Source organism: Apteryx mantelli, chromosome 28 (assembly GCF_036417845.1).
Source record: "Apteryx mantelli isolate bAptMan1 chromosome 28, bAptMan1.hap1, whole genome shotgun sequence".
Classification (NCBI taxonomy): domain Eukaryota; kingdom Metazoa; phylum Chordata; class Aves; order Apterygiformes; family Apterygidae; genus Apteryx; species Apteryx mantelli.
This window is the reverse complement of record NC_090005.1, coordinates 3,926,713-3,951,920: the sequence shown is the minus strand read 5'-3', so window position 1 is coordinate 3,951,920 and position 25,208 is coordinate 3,926,713. Positions and strand designations below refer to the sequence as shown.

Here is a 25,208-nt window from a genome sequence, read left to right as displayed (position 1 = left end):
GAGCTTCACTAACAGTTAGGTAAGCTCTGCGACACCCCCAGATGGCAGATAAAAATGACTTACAGGGAAGTGAAAGGCAGACACCTCCGGGGGAACATGGCAGCTGCCGAACAATGGACAACAGCGCTGCAAGAGCTGGGGAAGGGCGACAAGGAAAAGAAAAATCCCACCTCCAGCTGGGGCTGCAGGGGGTATTTGTAGGCCTGCAGTGCTGACTCGCTGAAGGAAACCAGAAGAGGAACTCCCTTCCCTAATGAGAAGTCTTGTGGGATTTTTGTTGACCAAAAAAGGTCAGGCGGCTAGCGTTGAGCTAGAGAAATAGAAGATGCAACGGTCACTTTGCACCCCTGGTGCTGAGCTGGCCTAAGAGGCTGGTTCTGACGTCTCAGCTGGCCCTTGGCTTCTTGCAGGGCTCCCGTTTCAATAGGATGTTAATACCAGAATTATTTTGTAATCTACATTAATAACGTTGCAGACATGCTACTTCTTGCCTTAAATACACGACAGCTCAGCTGGGGCGCCAGATGTCTTCCCTGAGAGCCCTAGCACGGCGTCTTCGACGGACAAAGCCCAGTCTCTGAGGCGTGATCGAGGCCGCCGCCTTGGCTCGTTCTTCCGAAGCTGATGCCCACCCAGCAGAAATCCATGGCGAATTGATCAAAAATGTGACCTACAAGGTAGCTTAGCTGGTCTCAAACGATCCAGTGGGATTAGACAGATCGGACTGGCTCAAAACCTAGTGGCTGCAGCACAGGACCAGGACGCAGGAGCCCCAGGGCTGATTCCCGGCTCTGCACCTTATTTTTGCATGACAGCGGACAAATCGCTTCGTTTTTGCGGGCTCCCTTTCCCCACCCCGATGCAAGCAGAGCTGCTCTCCTTTGTGAAGCCCTGGGAGATCCCTGGCTCTTAAGGGCTGTGTCAGAGCTCGGGGTATTCGTGTTGTTATTAAATCTCGCAGTCATGCAACAGCCTCCCCAGGGAGGTGATGAAAGACCCGTCGCTGCAAAGGTTGCAAGCCGGGCTGGATGGGGCACCGGGAGAGGCGCCACTGAGAATTGCCCTGCATTCGCGGAGGGGGCTGAGCGAGTTGGGAATCTAACAGGTTTTCTTCCATCTCTGCTTTTTTTCCCCCGATCGGCTTCGTAAAATGGATCTGTCCAGCCCCTCTCCAGCAGGCACGCGACAAAGGAGGACCTCGCCGCCCGGAGCGAGCCCCCGAAACGCTGCGCCCCGCGGCGCCGGCGGCCTCCCTCCGGTGCTTCCCGCGAGCGCGGCTCTCGCTCCCAGCCCACGCGGGGCGTGGGGCGCTGGTGTTGCTCCCCCAAAAATCTCCCGGGGGCTCGGACGGCATCTCAAGAGCAGCCCACCCACCCACCCCCGAAACCGCTTCCCGCAGCCAAGCCTCCCCCCAAAGCCAAACTTCCAGGCGCAGCTCCGACCTGCTCCCAGGGACGGGTGCGTGGAGGGGGGGAACGAAATCCCCATCCCGCGGCACCGCTTTCCGCGGCTCCCTCCGCCTTCGCGTTCCTCCCTTCCCTCCATCCCTGCCTCCCTCCCGGCGGCTCCCTCTCTCCCCACCTGGGAGCAGGGCCGGCTGCGGGTCCCGGCAGCGGGTCACCCCCCCCCCCATGCGCACACACCCCCCCCCCCCACCCCGCTCCGTCCCCAAACGCGGGGGCGCAACCCCAGACTCGCCTCCCTCCTCGCCGCCCCGTTGTTCCCCGCGAGCGGAGGGAGGCTCACCGAAATGCCGGGAGGGAGCGGAGGGATGGAGGCTTCCCCCCAGGCTGGGCCGGACTGGACCAGGCCGGGCTGGGCCGGGTCAGCTTGGGTTGAGTTGGGTTGGGTTGGGTTGGGTTGGGTTGTCCGTGCGTCCGTCCGTGCGTGCGTGCCGGCGAGGTGGCCTCGCTGCTGTCCCTGCGCGGTGGCGGAGGAGGCCGGGGCTCGGGGAGCCGGAGCGTTTCCTGGCAGCCTCCCCGGCCGCCTCGCCAGCCCTTTTATCGCGGGGCCGCCGCGGTGATTGGCTCGCCGCTTCGAGCCGGCTTCGAGCCGCGCTCGCCTTTGTGTGCGGCCACCCTCGAGCCCCAGCCCTCGCCGAGCCCCCGCCGCCACCAGCCTCGCCAAGCCCCGGCCTCCCCGCCGGGCGCCCGGCCTTCGCCCGCCTCGCTGCCACCGCCGCCACCGAGGGGCTTCGCGCGGGGCCCCCTCGCCCCTGCGAGGCTTCCCGTGGGATCCCCCAGCGGATCCTGGAGGAGCCTTGCCTGCCGGGGCCGGCGAGAGACGCGCGCTTCCCCCCCCGCAGCTTCAGAAAACCGGTCGCTGAGGAAGGACTGTACCCCCCCCCCCGCAGAGGGAGATCCCTGGACTGTAACCCCCCCGGCAAGGGAGATCCCTGCTCCGTACCCCCCGGCAAGGAAGATCCCTGCAACAAACCCCCCCCCCGGCAAGGGAGATCCCTGGACCTTATCCCCCTGCAAGGGAGATCCCTGCTCCGTACCCCGGGCAAGGGAGAGCCCTGCACCGTACCCCCCCCCAGCAAGGGAGAGCCCTGCACCGTACCCCCCGGCAAGGGAGATCCCTGCTCTGTACCCCCCGGCCAGAGAGATCCCTGCACCAACCCTCCCCCCCCCCCCGCAAAGGGAGATCCCTGGACCTTATCCCCCAGCAAGGGAGATCCCTGCTCCATACCCACCCCCTGGCAAGGGAGATCCCTGCTCGTACCCCCCGGCCAGGGAGATCCCTGCGCCCCGAGCTGCTCTGGGGGGCAAAGTGGAATCGGGGTTTCTTCCCGCGAGCGGGAGCTGGTGCCGGAGACGGGCTGGGTGCAGGTTTTCACGGGGCCATCGAAGGCATCGCCGCGTCCGGCCGGAGCCGCGTCGCCGCTGCGGCGTGGGACGGAGAGGCCGAAGTTCGGCGGGCGGGAATTTCCCCCGAAAGCGGCCAAAAAGACTTACGAGCAAATAGGTTTAGAGTTAAAACCCGAAGGGAACTCGGAGGCCGCCGGGGCAAAGGCTGAGACGAGCCGTGGGAGAAGGGATGGCCGCGAGCAGAGAAAGGGGAGGAGGAGGAGAGCGGTGCTGCTGGAAAGAGCCCGACACGGGCTCGAAACAGGCCACGAGCCTGCGCCCGGCGCCCGCGCCCGGCTGATGCACGGACGGGCCCGCGACGGCCCCGCGTTCCTGCAGCCAGCGCCGGGGCGCGACGGAGCCGCCGGCAGCCCGGGAAACCTTGCGTGCTTGGGCTGAGCAGCCGGCCGCAAAGGCAGGTGAGCATTGCCGTCATCCCCAGTGCAAAAAATACGATTAAGGAATTTATGGCGGTGCTTATCGGCCAAGGAGACGGCAGTGACACCGTTTATCACCTCTGCCGCTCCGCATTGCCCAAATTGCATCTGTGATGAAAAGGCCGGCTGCCACCGAGAGCAAATAAAAGAGAAATTTCACTTGATAGTAAAATTAGCTGTTGCCAAGCAGATCCAGCCCCAGCGACACGCATGATCACACGTATCGCACAGCGTGAGCCTGGCAGGGCTGCAGAGCCCATGTCCATCTGGGCATGGGGGAGAAAAGAGCGTCCATGGCTTCACCGCGCCACCCTGGAGAGGGGGCAGCGCGCCGGAAACCTGCAGCAAGCGAGGAAAGGTGCTGCCCCCCACCCGGGGGTGAGGATGGGTGCAGGGCTGGGGCCTGAGCCACCTCCCGTGTGAGTGTGAGCCCCCCCCCCCCATCACTGGAGCCCTTCCTGCACCTGCTTGCCTGGCGTGGGAATCACTGCGGGGCCCCCTCCCAGCTGCACACACACACACACACGTGTGCATACACACATGCATGCACATGCCTGAGCACACATGCATATGCATGCACACACACATGCATGCACATGAACACACATGCACAGGCATATGCACACACACATATGCATGCAGACGCACATGCATGTGCACACACACATGCACACACACACTTATGCATGCACATATACATGCATATGTACATACACATGCACACACATATACATGCATATGCACACACACAAGCATATGCACACACACGTGCACTCAGGTGCATGCACACACACGCATACACACATGCGTACACACACACGCACATGCCCACATGCACATGCACACACACGCATGAACACGGATACACTCGTGCCCATGCGCACACATGCGTGCGCGTGCACACGGACACACACACGTCCACGTACGCCTGCCCATGCACACGCAGACACACGTGTGCCCATGCGTGCACATGCAAACACACACGCGTGCGCCCTCGCACACATGCCCACGCGGACCCGCTTGCTGCCGATGCCAGCAGCAGCCGTGGGGCTGGGGCTCAGCCCGCGGGGCGGTTTGGGAGCCCGCGCGGGGCGGCCCACGGCCGGGCCCCCTTCGCCCTCGAAGGGGCCCAGCTCGGCGCCATTCCGCGTTGCTATGGCGACGCGCAAGGCCCCGCTGGCGCAGGCCGAGCGTCGCTGGGAGATGGATGGAGACGGGGACGGGGACAACGGGACCCCCGGGGGCCCCCAGGGGGGGTTCAGCCCCCCCCAAACCCGGCCCCCGCCGCTGCTCCCCGCCCCGCCGACGGGGGGCGCCCTCCCCTCCCCTCCCGGGGGCGCCGCTCCCGGCGCGCTACGTCACGCGCGGGGGGCGGGGCGCCTGGTCCTCCCCGCCCGCAGGGGGCGCAGCGCGGCGGCGCCGCCCCGGCCGCTCTGTCTCTCTGCGCCGTGGGCAGCGGGCGGCGGCGCAAAATGGCGGACGAGGGCTCCGTGTGCAGCTTCGTGTTCAAGAAGCGGGGCCCGGCGGCGGGCCGCGGCCGGCGCAAGCGGCCGAGCAGCGACCAGGAGCGGGGTGAGGGGCGGCGCGAGCCGGAGGGGGGCCGCGGGGGCCGCTGCGTTGCGGCGGGGCGGGGAGGGAAGGGGAGGGAGGGCCTGCGCCGGACCGCCCCGCTCCCCCCTCCCGGCGGCGGGGCCGTACCACAGCACCGGGCGGCTCGCTGCCCCCCCGGCCCCGGCCGCGGGGGGGTCCCGCCCTCCTCCCAGGCCTCTCCGTTGCCCCGCGGGGGGGGCCCGGTGCCTTCCCGCGCCGTGTCAGCCCGGCTGGGCCCTGCCCGTGGCGGGGGAGGCCCCCACCGGGCCCTGCCCCGCGGCGCCCGCTCACCCCCGGGCTTTGCCCCTCAGAGAGCAGCAGCGGCGAGGAGGGCAGCACGGTGGTGCGGAAGGAGCGGCGGCGGGACACCCCCAACCCCATGATTCAGAAGGTAAGGGAGCTGCGGCCGCCGGGCGCTGCCCTGCCCGGGCGCCCCGCTGCCTGCCGAGCCCCACGCTGGGTGCTGGGCCCTGCCGTCCTTCACACCTGCCCTCTTCTTGCTCCTCAGACCAGGAGGAGCGTCAGGGAAAAGCCCGCGTACGCGCTGAGCAGCAGTGACGAGGAGGATCAGTCAAAGGAGATCGGGGTCACTTACAAATCGACAAGGTCGGCGGTAAGGACTGGGCAGGGATGTGGTCCGGGGGTGCCACGCCATGTGGGACTGGCTGATCGTGGCCTGGCTAGGGAGCATCCCCCTCACTGAATAGGGGATCAACTGGTCCTGGTTTTTTGTTTGTTTTTTTTTCTATAGAGGCGCTTCCCAGCTGCTTCACTCTTAATGCTCAAGCACCTCATGCTAGGTTTATTCTCCTGATACCGTCTGCATCGTCAGATGCCATCTGAGGTTGGCCTTTACCCCGTAGATGTGGGAACTAAAACCCCAAGATGGACTTGTCCAGCATCACACACAATTTTCACTAGAAAAGGTGCTTGAACCAGGTTTGCCCTGGTCTTGGGTTCATGTTTTAAGGTTTTGGACCCCCTTCCTTCTCAAAAGAATTCAAGGTGATTTATAAAGGACTCCCATCTTTGTCTGTGTAACTGGTGATAGAGAGAAGCATTGTTTTCTTGGGAGTGACAGCTGGGGGCTCCTGGGGGTCCTGGTAATCCAGTGCCCTAGTTGTGCGACAACAATACAGTGAAAATAGAGAAGAACTCTAGAAATCCCAAGGACTTCGCTGGTGATGTTGACGTTCCTTCTCTTTCCTCCATAAGCAAGTCGGTTTTGCTGCCCAGGGGAGCAACATGTTGTCAGCACTGCTTGCTGTAGGAGAATGGGAATGGTGCAGGAGCAGATGACAGCTTTGGGGCTCCAGGAGCTTTTGGCACATAAGCTGGATTTGGTTTTAATTGAGTCTAGTTGAAATTGTTCTTCAGTTCCTGTGCAGCTGTTCCTGAAGATCTGACAAAACCCAGGAATAGGTGTCTATTTAATGTATTCAAGAATCTAAACCAGATCATTGTATTAACTAAAACTGCCTGTAAGCCACCCACAGCTGGGTTAAAAATCCAGCCGTGACATCCTGTGTGTGGGCTGGATGGTCTCATGATTAGAACGTTAGACATGGGACATCCGAGTTCAGTTTCCAGCTAAGCCAAAGCTGAGCTTGAAAGAGCAAAATGAGGACAGGTGTTTTTCCCCCCCCTTTGCAGGCTAAGCTTGGGAGCCAACAGTAATTAGCATTCTGGTCTCTGCAAAACTAGGCTGGATATAAGAGATCTGGCCCATGGGAGTGTCTCTCAGGCAGGTGCTATGAGAGGTGGAAACTGGTGGAAGGTAAAGGAGACCGTGTCCAGTGCTTGGTTACTTCTTGCTCTGTGACTGACCCTCCAAGCAGCCAAGGAGCTCTTTGTCCTGTGCAGGTTTTCTCTTCACTGTTGTCACATGTACTTCTCGCTTTTCAGAAACCTGTTGGCCCAGAAGACATGGGGGCCACAGCAGTGTATGAACTGGACACGGAGAAGGAGAAAGATGCCCAGGCCATCTTCGAACGCAGCCAGAAAATCCAGGAGGTCAGTTAGCATTGCTCTGTAACAGCCAGCGCTCTGCAGCAGGTGTGTGTGTGCTTTAACCATCCGCTTCTCCCGCATGTCAAGAAGCATTTGAGTCTTGTGGATCTGCTGTGCAGCTCCAGGGCACGTGAGGTGTCTTTGGAAGAAGCAGGTGGTGAGACAGAGCCCCCCCATGTTTAATAGATCTGCTATTCCAGTCAGTTTAGCACTTGGAGCCTGGTGTGTTTCAGAGGATCTGTGTCTAAGGGGGGTCTGTGACTGGAGGCATGTTACGAACCAGGATGGAATTGCCTGGAACAAGAGACGTGCGCACTGCGGCTGGAATGAAAAAGCATTGACAGCTGCAGTAGGGAGCCAGGCCTCTGCCATCTCTGATCTCGGGAGCACCAAGAAGTCTTGAAACATGAATATGAGGAAATCTTCCTCCCTGGAAATTTGAGAGGCAAAGAGTGTTTCCCTTGTAAATAGGGGAACTTTCTGGCTTTACTGGCCTCTTGATGTTAAGGAAGACAGGGCTGGGAAAGGAGATTGGGGACAGAGAGGTGAGAGCTTATCTGTGACATGACTCTTCTTCTGAGTCACTTGACCCTTAATCACCTTTCTTTCCCCTTCCTAGGAGTTGAGAGGAAAGGAGGATGATAAAATTTACCGTGGTATTAACAACTATCAGAAGTATGTGAAACCCAAGGACACGTCAATGGGAAATGCCTCTTCAGGAATGGTGAGGTAGGTTGGGATGAGCCTTGGAGAAGTGGGACCCACAGCACCCACAGAGGAGCTCAGGCACCATCCCCAAAGGCACCTCATTGGGGCTTGAACTCTGCTGTTATTACCATCTTGTTTCTGTCTAACAAGTCCGGTGTCTGGTTCTGACCAGGCCCCCAGGGGCCTTCTCCACTGCAGCTGCGCACCCGGCCTGAGCCTTCTCCCACCCTTTCAGAAAAGGACCCATCCGTGCTCCAGAGCACTTGCGAGCCACAGTGCGATGGGACTACCAGCCCGACATCTGCAAGGACTACAAGGAAACTGGGTTCTGTGGCTTTGGAGGTGAGTAGATCTTGCCTGCAGCTGACCACGTGCCGCCCCAGATAATGCAGAAGGAATGAGTGTCCAGCCTGTGAACCTATGTGTGTGGCACTACAATGTTCAGTTGCTGATTTATGGGCACTTGGGCTTGCTTGCAGTTGCTGTTGCAAAGTTGTTTCATATATGGCCTTGGTATTTGTATTGGCTTTTCTGAAAATTGATGGCCTCTAGCCAGCGGAGGATCCAGAAGGATCCCTGGGATGGTCTGGTGAGCCACACTCCCACAGGTTATTCCGCAAGTGAAGCAGTGGGATTTTCTGTTACTTATTCTGCTGCAGCTTGTGACTCTCTTCTCATGTGTATAAATCCTGGAGCTGCTGCTGCGGCGTACAGAGCACGATGCTTGGGCTGCCCCTAAATGAGGTGTCCTGTTAACAGCTAGGCAACAGAGCTAGCTGAAGGAGGAGAAGAGTGTTAACTGTTCTGTCTTTGTGTTGTTCAGACAGCTGCAAATTCCTCCACGATCGCTCAGACTACAAACACGGCTGGCAGATTGAACGGGAATTGGATGAAGGCCGCTACGGAGTCAATGGTACGACACCAGCCCTCTTCTCTCCCTGAGCTAACATTGGGTGAGGCTACAAGTCCTGCCCTCTCTCATGTTCTAGAGTGAACATGACTTACTGGGATACTGGGTGGGGAAGAAGGAAATGGGTCCTTTGCTGCTTCGAACTTCATGGGCCACTGATGAATTAATATTAGACAGAAAGGACTCCTTGTTCCACAAAGCTGTGGAACTCCCTGCTGCGGGATTATCTTAGGGCCGGTAACCACTGGGCGTGCTGAGCAAATTTGCTGTTTTCAGATAACCAGTGACTGCCACCAGGGTGAATTCTTTGCTCTTGCCCTCTATGAAGAACATAGCACTCTGCTATTATGTGGGCCCCAGAAGTGAGCTGTGTGGCGCCAAGGAGTTGCGGCTATCATCTCCTGCCTTCCAGCTACACAGGAGCTGGGGCGCTTTCATGGTGCATCACAGCATTATTTCTCTCTCACAGTGTCTGTGGCTGCAGCCCAAGGCTGCAGCTGGGTGTTGCTTGTGAACCTCTGTGCAGTTGAGGGAAAGGAGGTGTCCTCTGTTCATTTGGAACCAAAGAGTTTGGCAGCAGCTGGTTTGGGAAAAATCTAAAAAAATTAGGAGGGGGCCGGAGGAAATAGCTGTTTATAGCAGCGAGTAGGCGAAACAGAAAAGAATTTGCTCGTGAGATGAGCAACAAGCACGATGGCTCATTAGACCTAATTATATCTCAGTCCCACGCGTGTTACTGACATCAGTGACACCCAGATGCCAGAGCTCTATTGTTTCCAGCAGAAATTCAATCCCACATGCTGTTCTCTCTCCATGTTTAATATTTCATGCCCCACGCATGGGCTGGCCTGGCTGCCTCTACTGTTGCTCCAGTCTGGTTAACTTTCTCTTGTGTAGATGAGGAAAACTATGAGGTGAGCAGTGATGAGGAGGATATGCCCTTCAAATGCTTCATCTGTAGAAGTTCCTTCAAGAACCCCGTGGTCACCAAGTAAGTGCTTGTTTTGGCACGGGAAACCAAGGGTCTGTGGTAGATTGAGTCCACTGGTCACTCAGTGTCTAGGCAAATACAGTCAATACTCACAGGCTGGTGGGTGGAACCTGCTTGATCTCTGGCTTGGCTTTTCTGGTAGGTGAAGTCTTGGCCTCTGATATCCAGGGAGTCTCATAACTGCATCTGTAGCAGCTCCTTGGAAGGGAATCTTCAAGCTTTCGTTGCCCAAGGGCTTTTAGACTTCCACAAATGGTGCCTTAGTTCATCATCTTTCCCCTGAACCTTGAGATCCTGTTCTCATGCTTCCTTTGTTCCTCCTAAACGCTGAATGTGACTCTGTGTGAACTGAGAAATGAAAGCATGGGGAAGCAAAGAGCTTACCCAGAATAAGGAGCAGGCTGGGGACAAAGTGGGCTTCACATGTGACATCCTGCCTGCCACACCTTTCCCACACTGCTCACTGTCTTGTTGGGTACCTGGTATCTCCACGCTCCCCTTCCTTCCTCGCCTTCCTTCCTTCCCCCATCCCAGGGAATGGAGCCACATCTATTAAATGCAGCATTTGCATCTGTGGTTTCTCTAGAAGAGTTCACTGATGGCTCTGTACAGTCCCTCCACATCAGCCAAGTGATGCTGAAATACCTTTCACGGGGACAGTGGAGGCTTCTGCTGCAGAGGCAGCTTTGCATGCAGTTCACTTTTGCACCCTGAGGGGCTCGCTAGTCAGTCATGGGTCAGTTATACTCTTGGATACAATGATTTTTATCTGGTGACTTGCAATAGCATTTGCCTCTCCTTGCAGGTGCAGGCACTACTTCTGTGAGAGCTGTGCCCTCCAACACTATCGCAAATCCCAACGCTGTTATGTGTGTGACAAGCAAACCAATGGTGTCTTCAACCCAGCAAAAGGTAACCCTCTCCTGTGGGAGAGAAGGCTTTCAGTAGGAGCATCTGGAACAGAAATGGCACCACCTCCTGATGTCCGTAACCTCTTGATGTTCAGCCTAGCCGTAGGCTGGAGCTCACAGCTTTTGGCCACAGGCAGAGCTTCTAGTGCCTGGAGACCTTAAATCATGGTCTGACAGGGTTTGGAAGTGTAAAATGGGTGTTTGTGCTTGCTCAGATGGGGAATTCTGGGAGAATCACTTTTAGGGAGGGTAGAGGGAATGTGCTGGCGGAGTGGAGGCAGTAGCTTGTTGGACACTCTAGTTGGCTGGTCAGTAATGCACTGAAAGACTGGCTGCAGCAGCTGATTCTCTGCACTCAGTGAATGGTGGTAGCTCCTAGTGGAGCCTTTGGGCAGCTATCAGAAGTTATTTATTTGCCTTGGTTTTTGAAGAGATGAGTATTTACAGGTCCTGAATAGCTTGCTTTGCTGTTGGATACCCCTCTTCACCTGGAGTTTCATGCCTGCTCTTCCTGTTTTTCAGAACTTATGGCAAAACTGGAAAAGCACAAGGGTGAGGAGGAGTCAGACCATTCAGACCATGCAGATGATCCATAATAGCAAAGCACCCTGTTTTGTATCTAGCTGAATAAAGTTTCATGGAAAAAAACGCACTGATTTCAGCAGTTGCCTCGGGCTCAGCACCTGTAGCCAGTGCTTGTTTATCCAACCAGCAGTTACTAAAACAGCGTCCTGACTGAAGCTGGACTCTTTGTTCGCTGTTCCACAAGGGCACAAGACTGAACAGGTAAGTCGGACTCCCAGTCACGTCTGAGTACAACTGCCTGCTACCAGCATGCTGCCTACAGGACCCAAGCAGTTGTGTACCAGAGTACAGCAGTAGTTCTGGGGAAGGAGGTGTTGAAGGCTGTGTTCATTCAGTTACTTCATAGCCTTTTTTTCCCCCCCTTGACCAAGGTGCTGCTGTTTCACTCCCAGCTTTGCACTTACCCTGCTTGCTTCCTGCTGCTAGCTATGGAAGCATAAAGCTGCCTCTAGCAAAGAGGATCATTTCTACTGTGTAACTTAAATCCATAATATTTAAGCCTGTAGTGAGCTAAAAGCATGGGAATGGAAGAGAAATATTAGCTTGCATTAAGTTCTTTCTTCAACCTAGAAATGTAAACTCATCAGAAAATACCCTAAACTTCTGCAGCTGTTTGTTATTTATTACAGCTTAAAGGAATGTATTCCCTTCTGACTTTTTTTGCCTACCTCTGTTTGTAGGAGAATTCAGGAGTTAAGTCAAGCAGGTTTTCAGTGGATGATACCTCTGTGGAGTCATCCCTCTAATGTGAGGGAACCATCCTCTCCTGCATGTCACTAACTCAGCCCTAAGGCTTGCCTGTTGAGTGGTGCTGTGCTTTAGTGAAGTTGCTTGCTTTTAAGTACAGTGAGCCAGTAGGCTTGTGGGAAAGAGAGAAGTGGATTTTGATAAGCTGCAGCCTTTAAAAAGAGGTTAGGAAATAAAGATTACTTACTATAATTAAATCAAGAGCCCAGAGAAATGCAAAAAATCTGGTCCTAGGGAGAAACTAGAAGCGTTCCTGTCCTGTGTGGTGTAGCCTGGCCTTATGAAGAGCCCTGCTCTGGGAGAATGAGCACATTCTGAAACTTTCAGAAAAGAATAACAGCTGTTCACAGCTTTTTGCTTTAGTTGAAAGAAACACTTCAGAGCATATGAAGGCAATTCAACTAAACTGGTGTAAGCAGCTCAGGTGGACTGCAGACAGCAGTGTATAAAGCAGCTACCTTCACTGGGTTATATTCTGTCACCCAGACTTGCCAGCTGAGGTGCAAGGAGCAGCCTTTTAAGTAAGGAAATCGGAAAAGAGTAAGCTTGCATCACCAGCTTTAACATCTGTACCATCATTACAGTAATCTACTCCATCTTGTAGGAACAGCAGACTTTTAAAAAAAAACTTCAGAAATATTTTATTTGTTTTGGCAAAAAACTAGAGTAACAAACTTTATCTGGGTTCAAGTACAGTTTATAAACACAAGAAGGACCTGTTGCCAGCACCACTACTCCCATCAACCACACATACAGGACTGGATTCTCAGTGCTTCATGAAAGAGTAGAAAATCTCCAGCACCCATGGTCCTTGAAAAGGTCAAACAAAAAACCTCGAACACACCTCCAAAAAACATACCATGGAAGGGGGGAGAGCTGCTACAGCAGCAGGGCAGAGTCACACAAACATGAATCAAGGGGAACCACACGAGAGGCAAGCAGAGGACTTTTAACCTGCCATTCAGTCAGGGAAGGTGAAACAGTGAGACTTACTTACAAAAAAAAATCTGCACAGAATGGCCAAAGAGCAGTTGAGAGCAAGAGGATTTATCATAGAACTGTTTTTCCTCTAGGCTAAGGTAGGTCACTGAGAACAAGCTGGTATGAGTGTTTCATGCTGTGAAACCAGCCCAGCTAGCAGGATGCTGAACTAGACACGAGCTGTGGGGGAAGAAAAGGTGGTGCATTGCACAGAATGACTCACTTTGGTGAGGAGGAGAGGCTGGAATACCCTGTCTGACCTAGAGTTCAGCATGCTCAGCCTCAAGAAGAGTCTCCAAAAGCTCTCTCCAGCACTGGAAGAGAAGAATCCAGTGCTGCAGAGGAATGCCCTATGCAGTGAACATGCCCACAGCAGAATTGGGTATTCTTCAACCTCCCATCGCAAAGCAGTGACTACATTTAATATTTTCCCTTTTTTCCCCCACCCTCAGAAGCTACTCTGTGACAACACTGGTACCAATAATCTGACTAGCTCTAGGAGAATGCCCAAAACTAAGAGCTGCCTCCCTCCCCTTGTTATCTCTAAGGCACCCTTGAAAAAGAAAGAACAAAAAGAGGGTAGGGACATGCAGCCTTCAACTGTGGTACTAGGAAGCCACTGATTTTTAGAAACGCATGAATAGACCATAACTAAACAGATTCACTCAACCCCTTCTAGTGATCTAACGGTGCTCAGCTGCAAGAACTGGGGCTTTGGGCATTGCACCAACTGGGATACTGCACAGTTCCTTGGGGCTGAGCCTTTTCCAGCTCGGGTCTGTCCATTTGTTTCCAGGCTACTTCCCAAGTAAACAGATGGCTGAAGTTCCTTCCCAAGGACCTGTAAACTCTTCTATATGTAACATTCATCACCTTTTTTGAATGGGACCAATAAATTACAATGTCCAAAAAGCTCCTCTAAAACCAGGTATATTCCATGGTTTTCTAGAATTCCCAGTCATCCACATCCAGCTGCTCCAGGTTTGATACCAGCCCAAAAATGCCACTGGGATCCTGTGGCCGTGTTCCTTCAAAATTAGTGATTGGTGTGACAGGGCGCAGAAGTTCAGGGAGTGCTTCAGAAGCACGACGCTTGATCTGCATAGAAAGAAGAGAACTCAGCTGCTGAAATGCTTCCCAGCACCTGCACATCCTATCCCAGGCTAGCAGCACCAATGTGTGATTACAGGCAGCAAGTAAGGCAGCTTTATCCTCCTGCCTGCATTAAGACATCTACAGGACTTTTGCACTGCATCTCGTAACAAGTGCTTAGCAAGTAGTCATTGCAGTAGCACTTGTCTGCCATGGTCCTGATGCTCCCTTTAGTGAGGAAGAGAAGCTGCAGTGCTGTGCTACAGCTGTGATACTACCTAACACTCCTGACCCATTTAGTCCTCAGGTCTCTCCTGACCTTGGTAGAGAAGAAGGGGTGGAAAGAAATTAACACATTATTTTTCAGGCTGTTGCAAATGAGAAACAAGCTTTGAGCATAGAAACACTCCAGGCTTTACAATGCCATATTCTGTCTGGCCTGCCAGCCACGCCAGAAACACCACGAGCTGCTGAAGTCTCACCATGGGGAAGCATCACCCCAACCATCAGCTAAGAACAAGCCAAACAAGTAGTTTTACAGGCTGCAGAGCCATTGCCTCTTCCTGTGTCAGGGCTGGACCTGGCCAGTTGTAAGCAGTAGACATATCACCTCAGTTTGGTCTCAACAGGGAACTAGGCTATGATAGCTTTGCCCAAGTATTCAAAAGCTGGTAGCTGGGAAGCTTCTGCATGAGAAACAGGCAGATTTACATCCTCTGTTCAAATTAGGAAGAGATACACTGAAAACAGTAGCTCCACCTCCCAGGAGAATGCTAGAATCACCAAGCTGGACTATAATGAGTCAGCAAATGCCCACCAATTATTTGGAAACTTGGTGCTTTCAGATCACAGAAAACTCAGCAACTCAACAGCAACATTCCCAGCCTCAGGTTCAGTGACACAGCAAGACAACCACTACAGAAAAGCCACTGTGCTTTACTTGCAGATTATATGAGCTTCTTACCTGCTTGAAAAAGGGATGATTAAGCAGAGCGCCCGCACTTGGCCTATAAAAGGGAGTTAGAAGAATAAAGTAAGCACACAAGAAAATGAGGCAGCAAACTTGTGCTTTCAAGATGCTCGGGTGCAGTTCTGCGAGCAGTTCCCACCACAGCCTCATCCCCCCCCCCATCCCCTACCTTGCACCAGCTCTAGTACTGTGAAATTCTTCACTCTCTTATGGAAAATATCTCAAAGTGTTAACACTGCTTTTGGTTTACATACTTGGACTGCTCTTCTCAATGTATGAAGCACATCCTCACACAGCTATGCTTTGGGGGGGTGGGGGGGCAGAACCAAACAAAAATAAACCCTTCAAACAAACTTTGCTGGGAGCAGTGGCTCTAGAAAGGTGCTTACGGCAGGTCTGTAAAGAGCTGCTTCAGCCTGGCTTTACCTGAAATCTGGATTCCTCTGGAGACACTGCTCTACAAAGTTGTGGAAGTAGGTTGAGAAGGTCCGAAGATAAGGGTGCAGTGTTGACTCTCCATTGGCTGCTCTCACATTGCTAATCGCCATGCTCTCCCCCATCCCATAGTTAGCACTTGAACGGGAGGTTTTCATAGTCAGCTCATCAGCAGGAATTGTTGTGGTATCTAGCAGGCATGGAACAGTTCCATTCAGCTTTTCCAAAAGCATCTGGAAGAGAAGTGACAAACAACATCAGATACACACACACAGACTAGACATTGAGATACACAAACAGGTACCAAAGTCACAGAACACAGGACTAAAAGGGATGTGAAGATGCCATCTAGTTCACCCCGGGCCACATCACTACCTCCATCATCCAAAAGACATTCACCTGATCTGTTCTGAAGAACTTTGGAAAAAAAATCCCATAGCCTCATTCTTCAATATATCCCACTGCTTAATCCACACTGCAGTTAACACAAATTAAAGATCTCCGCAGTAAGCCTCAAACGTGGTCTGCAAGCACTGTGCTGTTGGCCAATCATCAGGGTGGGGAGGGAAAGAGAAATCAAAGCCTCTCCCTTTCATATTTCAAGTAATTAATGTTAAGATTTCCCAGTGGGTTTCTAATATCCTCAGCATTTGGACATACCATTCTGACATGAAAGACTGGATACAGAAGCACAGCAGTTCTATGGAAAAAGCAGCAATGGGAAGCAAATTTGGGCACACACAGCACCCTCCTGTCTTCACATCCCAGTGCAGTAAGGCAGTTACACAAGCCAGGATGGAAGAAAGCAAGGAACAGCTTGTAAGCCTTACCTGAGTAGAAGGCATGTCTTTAAACGGTACGTGTCCATTTGCCAGTTCACAGGCTGTTATCCCTACGCTGTAAATGTCAGATTTTGCATCGTAACCCTGGAGATTCTGGAGCGAGAAGAAAAGGATGAGAAGGATTAGCCTTGTGGACTTGCATTTGATGGAAGGTGGACAATGCCTGTGATTCGATATGCAGAAGAGCAAACCTAAGTGATTAGAGCAGAGAATTGTGCAGCCCACATACAGATATTAGATATTATAGAGATCGTTATGGGTGTTGCCTGCCTTCTCCCAGAGAGGTGGATAAAGGGTAGTTGGCAACTAAGGCAACAAAGCAGTTCCCTGGTCTGCAAAGATCTGGTTGAAACACTTCGTAAGGGGGGAATCTGTAGAAGTACCCACTATTAAGCTATTTAATCAAACAGATTAGATCTAACAGAATTCCCTTCCCCTCCCCCTGCCTTAAAGCTTTTTATTTTCTAGCCTGTCTAACCTGAAAAGGGTTTCATGGCACTTGCATACTTTCCTCTAGGAGGAGGGAAGTGTCACCGTTATAACATGGGCTTCTCAAATGTTTGTTTTGCACCCATTGCCCCTTTTAACAGTTAGGAATGCCACTTTCCCCCTACAAATCCTGATGATTTTAAGGTAAAAAGGATAGAATAAGATGCTCAAGGGAAAAAGCAACCCCATGGCTGTTTTTGTATTTTGGAACATGCCATAAAATCTCTGAAGAGCATACAGAAATACCGTATCATTGAACACCGGCAGTGGTTTTTTTGTTGTTTTCTTTAAACACACCTGCTGCAAGACTTCAGGACTCAGCCAAGGTAGGACTTTGATGCTGTATTTGGGAAAGTCGTGAACAACTTTGAGCCGCTGCCCGTGGTTGATCATACTTAGATTACTTCGCAGGCCAGAGAGGTACACCTTCCCATCCACGGAGATCAGGATATGGCTGGCTTTCACACTCCTCAAGAAAAAAAACAAAAACGTTCAGGTTCTCTGCCTTCAAAGGAGTTACGTTCCTTACAGCATGCCAGGGAGGCTGTTAGTGCAAAAGAACACTGCAAAGGATTTGATTTAAGGCAGGCACAGGTAAGGTGAAATTCTTTTACAATACACATAGTAGGAATAGCGACCACCAATAACCTATATATTCAGCATTTGAAACTTACTTTCGCTACAGGAGGACATATCACAAAAAGAGGAAAAAGATGTTAAGGGGATGGAGACAGTGATTTAGGAGGAAATTAAGAGAAGTTACGGTACTAAAGAGGAATTCATCCTTAGTGAGCACCTATGGAAAGCATAACAGACTACTGGACAGCTCAGTACACAGGACAATACGTAATCAGCCTCCTACTAGGACACCGAGATTCCTAATGGCCATCCTGAATGCTGTGCAAAACTACTACTACAAACATTACACAACTCAATTCACCCACTTTGCGTTTTCTCAAAGGCGGCTTCTGTGGCAAGGTGAAGTGCAGCACTGAAGGTTATGGGCCCAGGACCGTCAGCAGTAACAGGGCAAATTCCCCCCTCATGTCTGTCTCAACTCAGAGCATATATGTAGCATTTGAATAGAGCTATAGCAAGTTTGCCTGCCAACATGAGCTGCAGTTGTGATTTTCTTTTAGACAGATATTGGTCTTCAGGGTTCAGAGATAAATTTGTTTCACACTGTTTAAGAAGATCACTGATGTAATCTCTCATGAGTTTCAGTCTGCTTGCTCTAACAGCAAAGTAATACAGAACTTAATAATGCATTCCATATCCCTGGAACTACCCATTCTGCTCTAATGCTGAGTAATATTTGTGAGAACTTCCAACAGAAAGAAAATTTTGGGGGGTTTTCTGGGAGGGTTTTTGTTTGTTCATTTTTGTTGGTTTTTTTACCTATGTACATAGCCCATATGGTGAATGTAGTCAAGTGCTTTCAATACTCCTTGAAGGATATATGCAATAGCCAGTTCATTCATCCCATCCATAAAATGGGTACAGATTAAATCTTTTGCAGAACCTAAAAAGAAACAAAACACTTCTTAACTGGGCAGAAAAAACAAGGATATTGCCCTTCTTAAATAAAATTCATTTGACAGGACGTGCTGCTCAGACAACAAAGGTATTCCCTCTCCACCTACCATAGGCCATGAAAGATGTCACTACCCATAGCTCATTGTCAGCTATGAAAGTTGCTTTGTACGGCACAATGTTAGGGTGGTTGAAGAGCTTGGAAACATGAAGTTCTCCCTGAAAGCAAAAAAGATATTTTGAATCAGTTTAGTAAATGCAGAAGTATGGATAGGGTATTAATGAGCACTGCTCTGCTGTCTGTTCCCTCCTAAACTTGCATTGTGGTATTAGCAGATTAGTGTTACCTGCAAGAATGTGACCATTTCATTGGTACAGGCTTCCAGGTTAACTCTTCTGACTGTGACATACTCCCCGGTGGGTTTATACTTGGCCAGATTCACAACCATCAAGTCTTCAAAGCCTTTGCCTGAAAGAAAAGGCATTAAAGCATCAGCAGTATTTCTCTCTCTTAAAGTGATTTTAGAGCCAAAGAGAAAGAGGCATCTAGTGTTAGAAAATAAGCAATCAATCAAGAAAAGGCCAATGAAGCAGCAGAAATGATCTTCTCTGAAAAACAGACTTCTGCTTCTCTGGCTCACTGGAAACATTACCTATGATAGTGAGCAACTCATAGCAGCTGCTGTCCGGTAGAAAGTTGCTCATGGTGTCCCTTTTAGGGGAAGAGGCTATCGACTCGGAGCTCGCCTCATTTGTCTAGGGGAAAAAAAAAACAGGTCAAAAGAAATAAAGATCACATGCTAGAAAAATCACCTGCTCCATATATTGTCATACACACTCAAAATACTAAAACAGTATTGAATTTAGAAGAGAGAACTTATTTGCTGTTAAAATGATTTTAAATAGTTAACTATCAATTGGAGTCCAAGAGATGCCTCAGTTCAGAAGATCCAGACATCTGTGTTTTAAACACGTAACCATAACAGGTAGGTTATCACTTGCTGTAAGCCAGAGTTTCTTTAGGAATATTTGGACAAAGCCGATTACCAATCTGCAGGATAGCTTAAGCACTACTCTGTTGTAACCATTTTTCTAGCATTATTTACAAGCTTCTGTGTCACCATCTTCTTGCCTGAGCAAAAGCCATCAAATGAAAGCTTGTTTATAGCACTTTTTCTGCACTTTGGCAGTCAGCATTCCTGTCTGATGCTGGGGCTTCTGTTTTTCAGCTGCTCATCTGTGGTAAGACCAACACAGCTGAAGTTGCTTTGCTGAATGGTAGAAGTGATGAACCAACTGAGCCCAAGATACAAAGATCACACACACATGAAGAGAGAAGCTCTAAATGAAAGCAAAAATTTAGCTGCAAAGCATTAATGCTTACAAAAATAAAACAAAAGACCCCACACCACATAAGGGAGCAGCACTCCCAACTCTATCAGCTCCTCTTCACTATACCTGACATAAAGCTATGTGTTTTATTTACATGCACATAAGTCTTCCAAGCAGGAGTTTGCAGAAGACAATCTTCAGTGTTCTCTCAAGTTTCACTACAACTTGCAACTCCCTCAACTTCCTGTAGTTACAAGGAGTGCATCCCAGTGGGGATCCACATGTATTTTTGGTGACTAAGATCAGATTTAGTTATCTCAACTTTCCAGCACATTAATTCCTACCGACATTTGGAACCCCAGCTCATTTTTTCCACTTCATTCCTCATCAGCTGTAAATGCCCTTTACCAGACCTTTTCTCATGATAAATGAAGCAGAAAAGTCTTATGCACTTTCCTACAGTGACAGTAAATCTGTATATACTCTGGTGGAAACAACACAGCGACAGCTGAAAAACAAAGCACTGCTCTGTGGCTCAGTCTAAGCTACTGTGACCAGAGCAGACATGAATTCACCATAAATTACCTTTGGTTCAGTTTTAGTATTCAGCTCCTAAAAAGCTTTCAACTGTCCCTAAATATACCTCGAGAGTAAACTAATAGTCTGGATTCCTATGTTTCAGCTTTTCAGCTGACTTTGGACAGCACGCTTTTTACCTCTCTCTGCCTACCTGTAAAACAAGTGTATTTTTCAGTGATGGGAAAAGGCAAAACTTAGTTTTGTGGACAGTGCTAGGGCATTATTTCAGGTCAAACAATTCCAGCTCAGCAACTCAGCCAGCCTCTGTTTCAGAATAACTAACCCCCAAAATTTCAGCAGTCTTGCACCCTTTATTCTAGTCATATTACTACACAGTGCTTGGCTAAGAACAGGTAGCAACTTTCTACTTGCATTTTCAGACTTCTATTAGAGATGCCTGTCAATTCTCACTTCAATTGCATCATTCGTTACATTTTCCAGCAATTTCACACAGTCCTGTCAACAGCAAGATTGACAGAAGAGACACACAGGCAGATGGAAACCTCTGAAGCAGAAAGGCACCACCAAGGAAATGAAAGCAGAAGGCTCTGTTAAGCAGCGTTATGGAGCAATGACAGCTGGTGAAACACTGAGCAATATGTAAGTGATTATATGCTTTAACAAAAGTCTACTCCAGATTTAGCATAAGCCAACAAAACAGATGCAAAAAAAAAAAAATTTAATCTTATTATTAATGATGTAGGCTGTTTCAACAGCAATAGAAAAATATCATAAGTTCCCTTTTTAAAAATCTCCCAGTACATCAGAGATCTTCACTCACCTCTTTTCATGTTAGCAGCTACCAATAACTAAGAGTTAATGCAAAAGGAGCTCTACCAGAAATTTATCAACACTCTACAAGAATTTAAACAAAAGTTAAACTGAAATGTCACTTATGAAATACTGCGAAAAAGCTCCTCAGCAGTTTCACACAGGATATCTTTTGGTGTATGGTCAAAAGCAAAGGTGGCTGCAAAATGGAGTCACATATGACTAGCTTTATGGCATGACATTCATTACGAGCTAGCTTTCAGGCTTGTTGATCGGATTTTAATTGGAAATAGTTTTAAGGATATTAACCTTTGAAGGATAAGTACTGTTATAAATGCCATAAGAAAATCAGTTATGTGATGCCAGCAAGGATCTGCATTTGCCAAATCACATTCACTTGAATTAGGAGGAGAGAATGTTACTTTTTTTCTGCTGCCTTCCTCTCTACCTCCTCATTCCTTCACGCACTTTCAGCATGAGCAACAAAAACTTCCTCTCCCCGTAAAATTATTGACCTTTTCCTATAAGCATCCTGGAAAAAGTAAGCTTTTGTTTAGATGCAAAAATAAGAGTCAGCAATACTACTGTAAAGATCTCCAAAAACCCAAGTGAATACTTCAACAAAAATAAAACAGCTGCTGCTCTCAATTTGTTCCCAGTCCAACCTATGCACAAAGCTCAGCAATTTAACAAAAAGGTGTTAATTTAGTGGACTTTACACAAAACAGGATACATCTCAATTTTTTAGCTTAGTTTGTGCCATTAAATTATAAACACTGACACAACATCAATTATAAGCAGTTTGAGCTGAAACCATTATAATAAAATCGCATTTAATTCCTGTTTGTAATTAATTTAAACCAGTGCAACGCCTGCATACCAAGGGTTTCAGTATGATGTGGGCAGGTGAGAAAACATTTAGACAAACATATTTTGTCATAAGTTGTTATTCTATGAACGTTGTTCATTGTGAACCAGCTAATGTGTAATCAGGGCCTGCAGAATAAAAAGCATCAGAGGTAAAAGTTCTCAACTGCCCCATTTTGGCTGCATGTTTCTGAACAGACATTCCATGTTCACAGGATCTTTTAGTCGTTACAAGGCAGAACTCTCTAAGCATGCACAGAGCTGGCTCTGAAGGCGACCAGACAACAAGAGGTAAAGTCAACCTAAACTGGAAATTATATGATGTTTGATTTTGATGTTGGAGTCTCTGTTGTGGGTACTTTATAGGGAAGAGAAAGGAAATTAGAATCAACACGCTCAGAAAGGAACACTGGGTTTGAATAGCCAATATGAAATTCTTTGGGCCTATTTTCAGAAGCCCCCTATGCTAACCCCTTCCATTTATTGTAATGGATACTAAAAGGAGATTCGCATCTCTGAAAAATCAGACCCAAGTCATGTCAAGAAAAGAGACCATCCAAAAAATCAGTAACACTTTTGATTAAAAAAAAAAAAAAAACAGGTCCAAGAGATTAAATTTAAGGCTTTGACTTGTCACATGTAGATTGAAAACTACATGTACCACACACCAAAATCTCCATTCCAGGGTGAAACCTATTTCCACACTTGTAGAGCTAAATATACAGATGAAATATATAACTAAGGTAAAAAGAAAAATCAAACTTCCACAAGGAATAATCTCCATGCAATGAACCACAGCACCACAACCTGCAAACGTCACTTACTTTTCTCCGAGAGTCACCCGGAGGCTGCTCTGGAGTAAAGAAATTAATTGTTCACCATGTTGCGTTTAACAGATACCCATTAAAAATATAGTTGGAACATACTGATGAAAACTGAATCAATAACCTCACACGGTACTTTTTGATACCAAATATATATTCGTAGACAAAGACATAATTTACAGTTAAGGCTGCAACCTTAAAAAAGATTAAGTTATAGTACAAGTATGGGAATTAAAGAGATTCACATAGTTCTACTGTTTCTATGTTCTTCAAGATAAATGTAAACTGAGAATTGTTTATTATACCTCTAAGCCCATGCAAAAATGGCATATCTACTTAATGTAAATATGGGAGAAACTATTTAAAGCTTATAAATCAGTAAGAGTTTTTCCACTTCATCTAGAATCTCAAAATCTCAGCACTGTCTTTCCTATACTCTCTTATTACTGATCAAGGACTCTGCATTCGCGTGGACAATTTTTCTAGTTATATACAAAGCAGAATAGAAATCAATTTGCTCTCTTGCAGCCACACTAGAGAGCTATTATAGTTTCAAAATCTGTTTTTGCTTGTGAAATAATTATTAACCTTTCTAGACTTCAAACTTTTCTTTTGCATAGGAGAAAAGAGGTTATAGTAGAAATACAAATTACTGAGTCTGAAATTAGTGCTACCATCAACTTGACATTGATTTCCCAGTAACTTTCTATATCTTGGCCATTTCCATATTAACTTTACTTGGTTGGCCAGTTTGAAGACTGGTGCTACAATTGGATTTGTTCATCTCTTTCATACTTAAGATACATATTTATACCAAATCAACAGAGCTTGAGGCTAAAATAAGAGATTTCTATCAATGTCATCTAATGAAAGGAAAACTTACCTCCAAACAGTTCGAATTCTCTTAAGCCCTCAACAATGAACTTTTCAGACACCCACCGCTAAAAGAAAAAAAAGAAAATCCCCCCCCAAATTGGTTATTTCTTCCAGAGACAAGCTGCTGGTCATTCACTCTTTCCCCCAACCAAAAGAGAATTGTACTTATCACTTAAATGATATTACTATGGTCAGAAACTGATTAGCTGCAACATCAGTGCTACATCCTTACTTTGGACATTTCTTCCAGAGACAAGCTGCTGGTCATTCACTCTTTCCCCCAACCAAAAGAGAATTGTACTTATCACTTAAATGATATTACTATGGTCAGAAACTGATTAGCTGCAACATCAGTGCTACATCCTTACTTTGGACATTTCTTCCAGAGACAAGCTGCTGGTCATTCACTCTTTCCCCCAACCAAAAGAGAATTGTACTTATCACTTAAATGATATTACTATGGTCAGAAACTGATTAGCTGCAACATCAGTGCTACATCCTTACTTTGGACAACAAGGATATTATCTTCTTGTACCGCTATGATGGCTCACACCCAAGTATAGGTACACAGGTACTAGTGATTTGCTGGATAACGTGACTACAAACAATGTTAACATAGTTTTAGATCATTCAAACAAAAACCTCTATACATGCACATACATTAAAAACATGAAGCATGTTATACTCCCTGTGGCAAGTAAAGGTTGTTTGCTTGCTTGTAATAGGTATATAAAAAAAAGCCCTCAACTATTTACAAAGGAGATAATGTGTATTAAGTGTTTTAGCTATACATAGCTTTATGGGCTAAATGCAAAATCAAAACATATGTATTTATAATGCTGTTGGTCTCTTCCAGAATTCATGTTTAAAATTCAAAGTAAGCACTTGGTTGTGCAGAGTAATGTTTCTACCATTCTGTTCAACTTTGTGATTCAAAGAAATATATATATATACACACACACAGAACAGAATATGCCCATTTAAGCTTAGAGAGCATTGATCACGCAGTCAGCCTGAAATAAACAGTCGCGAACACTCACGTATTAGAACCTGCCATCCCAATAAAGCAGCTGAATGAAACAGCTTATATCCTATAGATCTACCTGCAAGCGAAGCCAGTCCCGGAAAGCACTTGCCTTTAGGTAAAGGTGAGTCAAAACTCACACAGCACAACACAACAATATCATTTCAAGGCATTAAAAGTGGTTTTCTCACATGACATCGATTGCTTTGACACTTAAAAATGCAGAATGGAACGAAGCTGTTGTGTTTAGCTTCCTAAACTAAGTTTAGGAGGAACGAAGCTGCCAAGCGCAGGTAGCGCAGGCGCAGCCGAGGTGGAACTTCTTAAGCAAGGGGAGGAAGGGTCGCTGTTGCCGCGCTTTCCCTCAGCTGCGAGCACGGAGCCGAAGAACACGGATTCGAGCGTATTCTTCTCAGCCAGCCCCCTGCTCGCGCACCGACGCGCTGCCACGGGGCCGCGTTTTCCCCGCGGCTGTGACAGGCCTCGCGGGGCGCCGGGGCCCGCCGGGAGGGGGGGGGAGGGGAGGGGGGGGGAAGGCCGCGCCGCGCCGCTCGCCCTCGGGCTACTCACGAGAAAAGACATGGGCGCCGGCTTCCTCGCACCGCGCGGGCCCGCAACCAGCGCCACCTGGGGACACAGGAGCACACGGCCCTTCAGCCCCTTCGCCTTGCCGCCCGGGGCCCCCCCCTCCACACACACACACACCCCCCTCCCGCCGACCGGGCCCGGCACCCCCGCCCGCTCCGCGGCTCCGGCTGCCGCTTACCGGCAGGAGACGCTGCGCATGTGACGACGCCGTGACGTCAGCTCGCCGCCACGTGACGCCGGGCGTCCGGAGAGCGGCGCGTGCGTGAC

At 49.2% G+C, this 25,208-nt stretch overlaps 2 protein-coding genes across 4 annotated transcripts; one reads left to right on the top strand and one right to left on the bottom strand.

The window, feature by feature from the left end:
* The first annotated feature begins 4,741 nt into the window (after positions 1–4,741).
* On the top strand, positions 4,742–11,192 carry LOC106497431 (E3 ubiquitin-protein ligase RNF113A-like). Its single transcript, XM_067312182.1, has 10 exons — positions 4,742–4,858; positions 5,188–5,267; positions 5,385–5,489; positions 6,782–6,889; positions 7,506–7,615; positions 7,830–7,936; positions 8,418–8,507; positions 9,402–9,495; positions 10,301–10,407; positions 10,929–11,192. The coding sequence occupies exons 1-10, from the start codon at positions 4,759–4,761 to the stop codon at positions 11,000–11,002; spliced, it is 975 nt and encodes a 324-aa protein (XP_067168283.1). The 5' UTR covers positions 4,742–4,758; the 3' UTR covers positions 11,003–11,192.
* A 1,169-nt stretch (positions 11,193–12,361) lies between these two features.
* On the bottom strand, positions 12,362–25,009 carry STRADA (STE20 related adaptor alpha). Of its 3 annotated transcripts, XM_067312181.1 has the most exons (12): positions 24,924–25,009; positions 23,337–23,394; positions 22,454–22,482; positions 18,734–18,836; positions 18,428–18,549; positions 18,191–18,299; positions 17,946–18,069; positions 16,845–17,016; positions 16,047–16,151; positions 15,208–15,449; positions 14,776–14,818; positions 12,362–13,817 (listed from the first exon to the last, which is right to left on the bottom strand). In XM_067312181.1, the coding sequence occupies exons 1-12, from the start codon at positions 24,933–24,935 to the stop codon at positions 13,665–13,667; spliced, it is 1,272 nt and encodes a 423-aa protein (XP_067168282.1). In that variant the 5' UTR covers positions 24,936–25,009; the 3' UTR covers positions 12,362–13,664. The 3 variants fall into 3 exon arrangements, with proteins under 3 accessions (XP_067168282.1, XP_067168281.1, XP_013813839.1); XM_067312180.1 differs by lacking the exons at positions 22,454–22,482; positions 24,924–25,009; XM_013958385.2 differs by lacking the exons at positions 14,776–14,818; positions 22,454–22,482; positions 24,924–25,009.
* Positions 25,010–25,208: the final 199 nt, after the last annotated feature.

What these genes read in the sequence shown, in the direction of transcription:
- LOC106497431 (XM_067312182.1), top strand. Translation starts at nt 4,759, where the DNA reads ATGGCGGACGAGGGCTCCGTGTGCAGCTTCGTGTTCAAGAAGCGGGGC. An exon ending in GCCTCTTCAGGAATGGTGAG is followed by an intron (nt 7,616 to 7,829) that starts GTAGGTTGGGAT and finishes CCACCCTTTCAG; the next exon opens with AAAAGGACCCATCCGTGCTC. An exon ending in TGGGTTCTGTGGCTTTGGAG is followed by an intron (nt 7,937 to 8,417) that starts GTGAGTAGATCT and finishes TGTGTTGTTCAG; the next exon opens with ACAGCTGCAAATTCCTCCAC.
- STRADA (XM_067312181.1), bottom strand. An exon ending in TGAGTTGCTCACTATCATAG is followed by an intron (nt 18,550 to 18,733) that starts GTAATGTTTCCA and finishes CTTTTCTTTCAG; the next exon opens with GCAAAGGCTTTGAAGACTTG. An exon ending in CATATGGGCTATGTACATAG is followed by an intron (nt 17,017 to 17,945) that starts GTAAAAAAACCA and finishes TTTTTTCTTGAG; the next exon opens with GAGTGTGAAAGCCAGCCATA.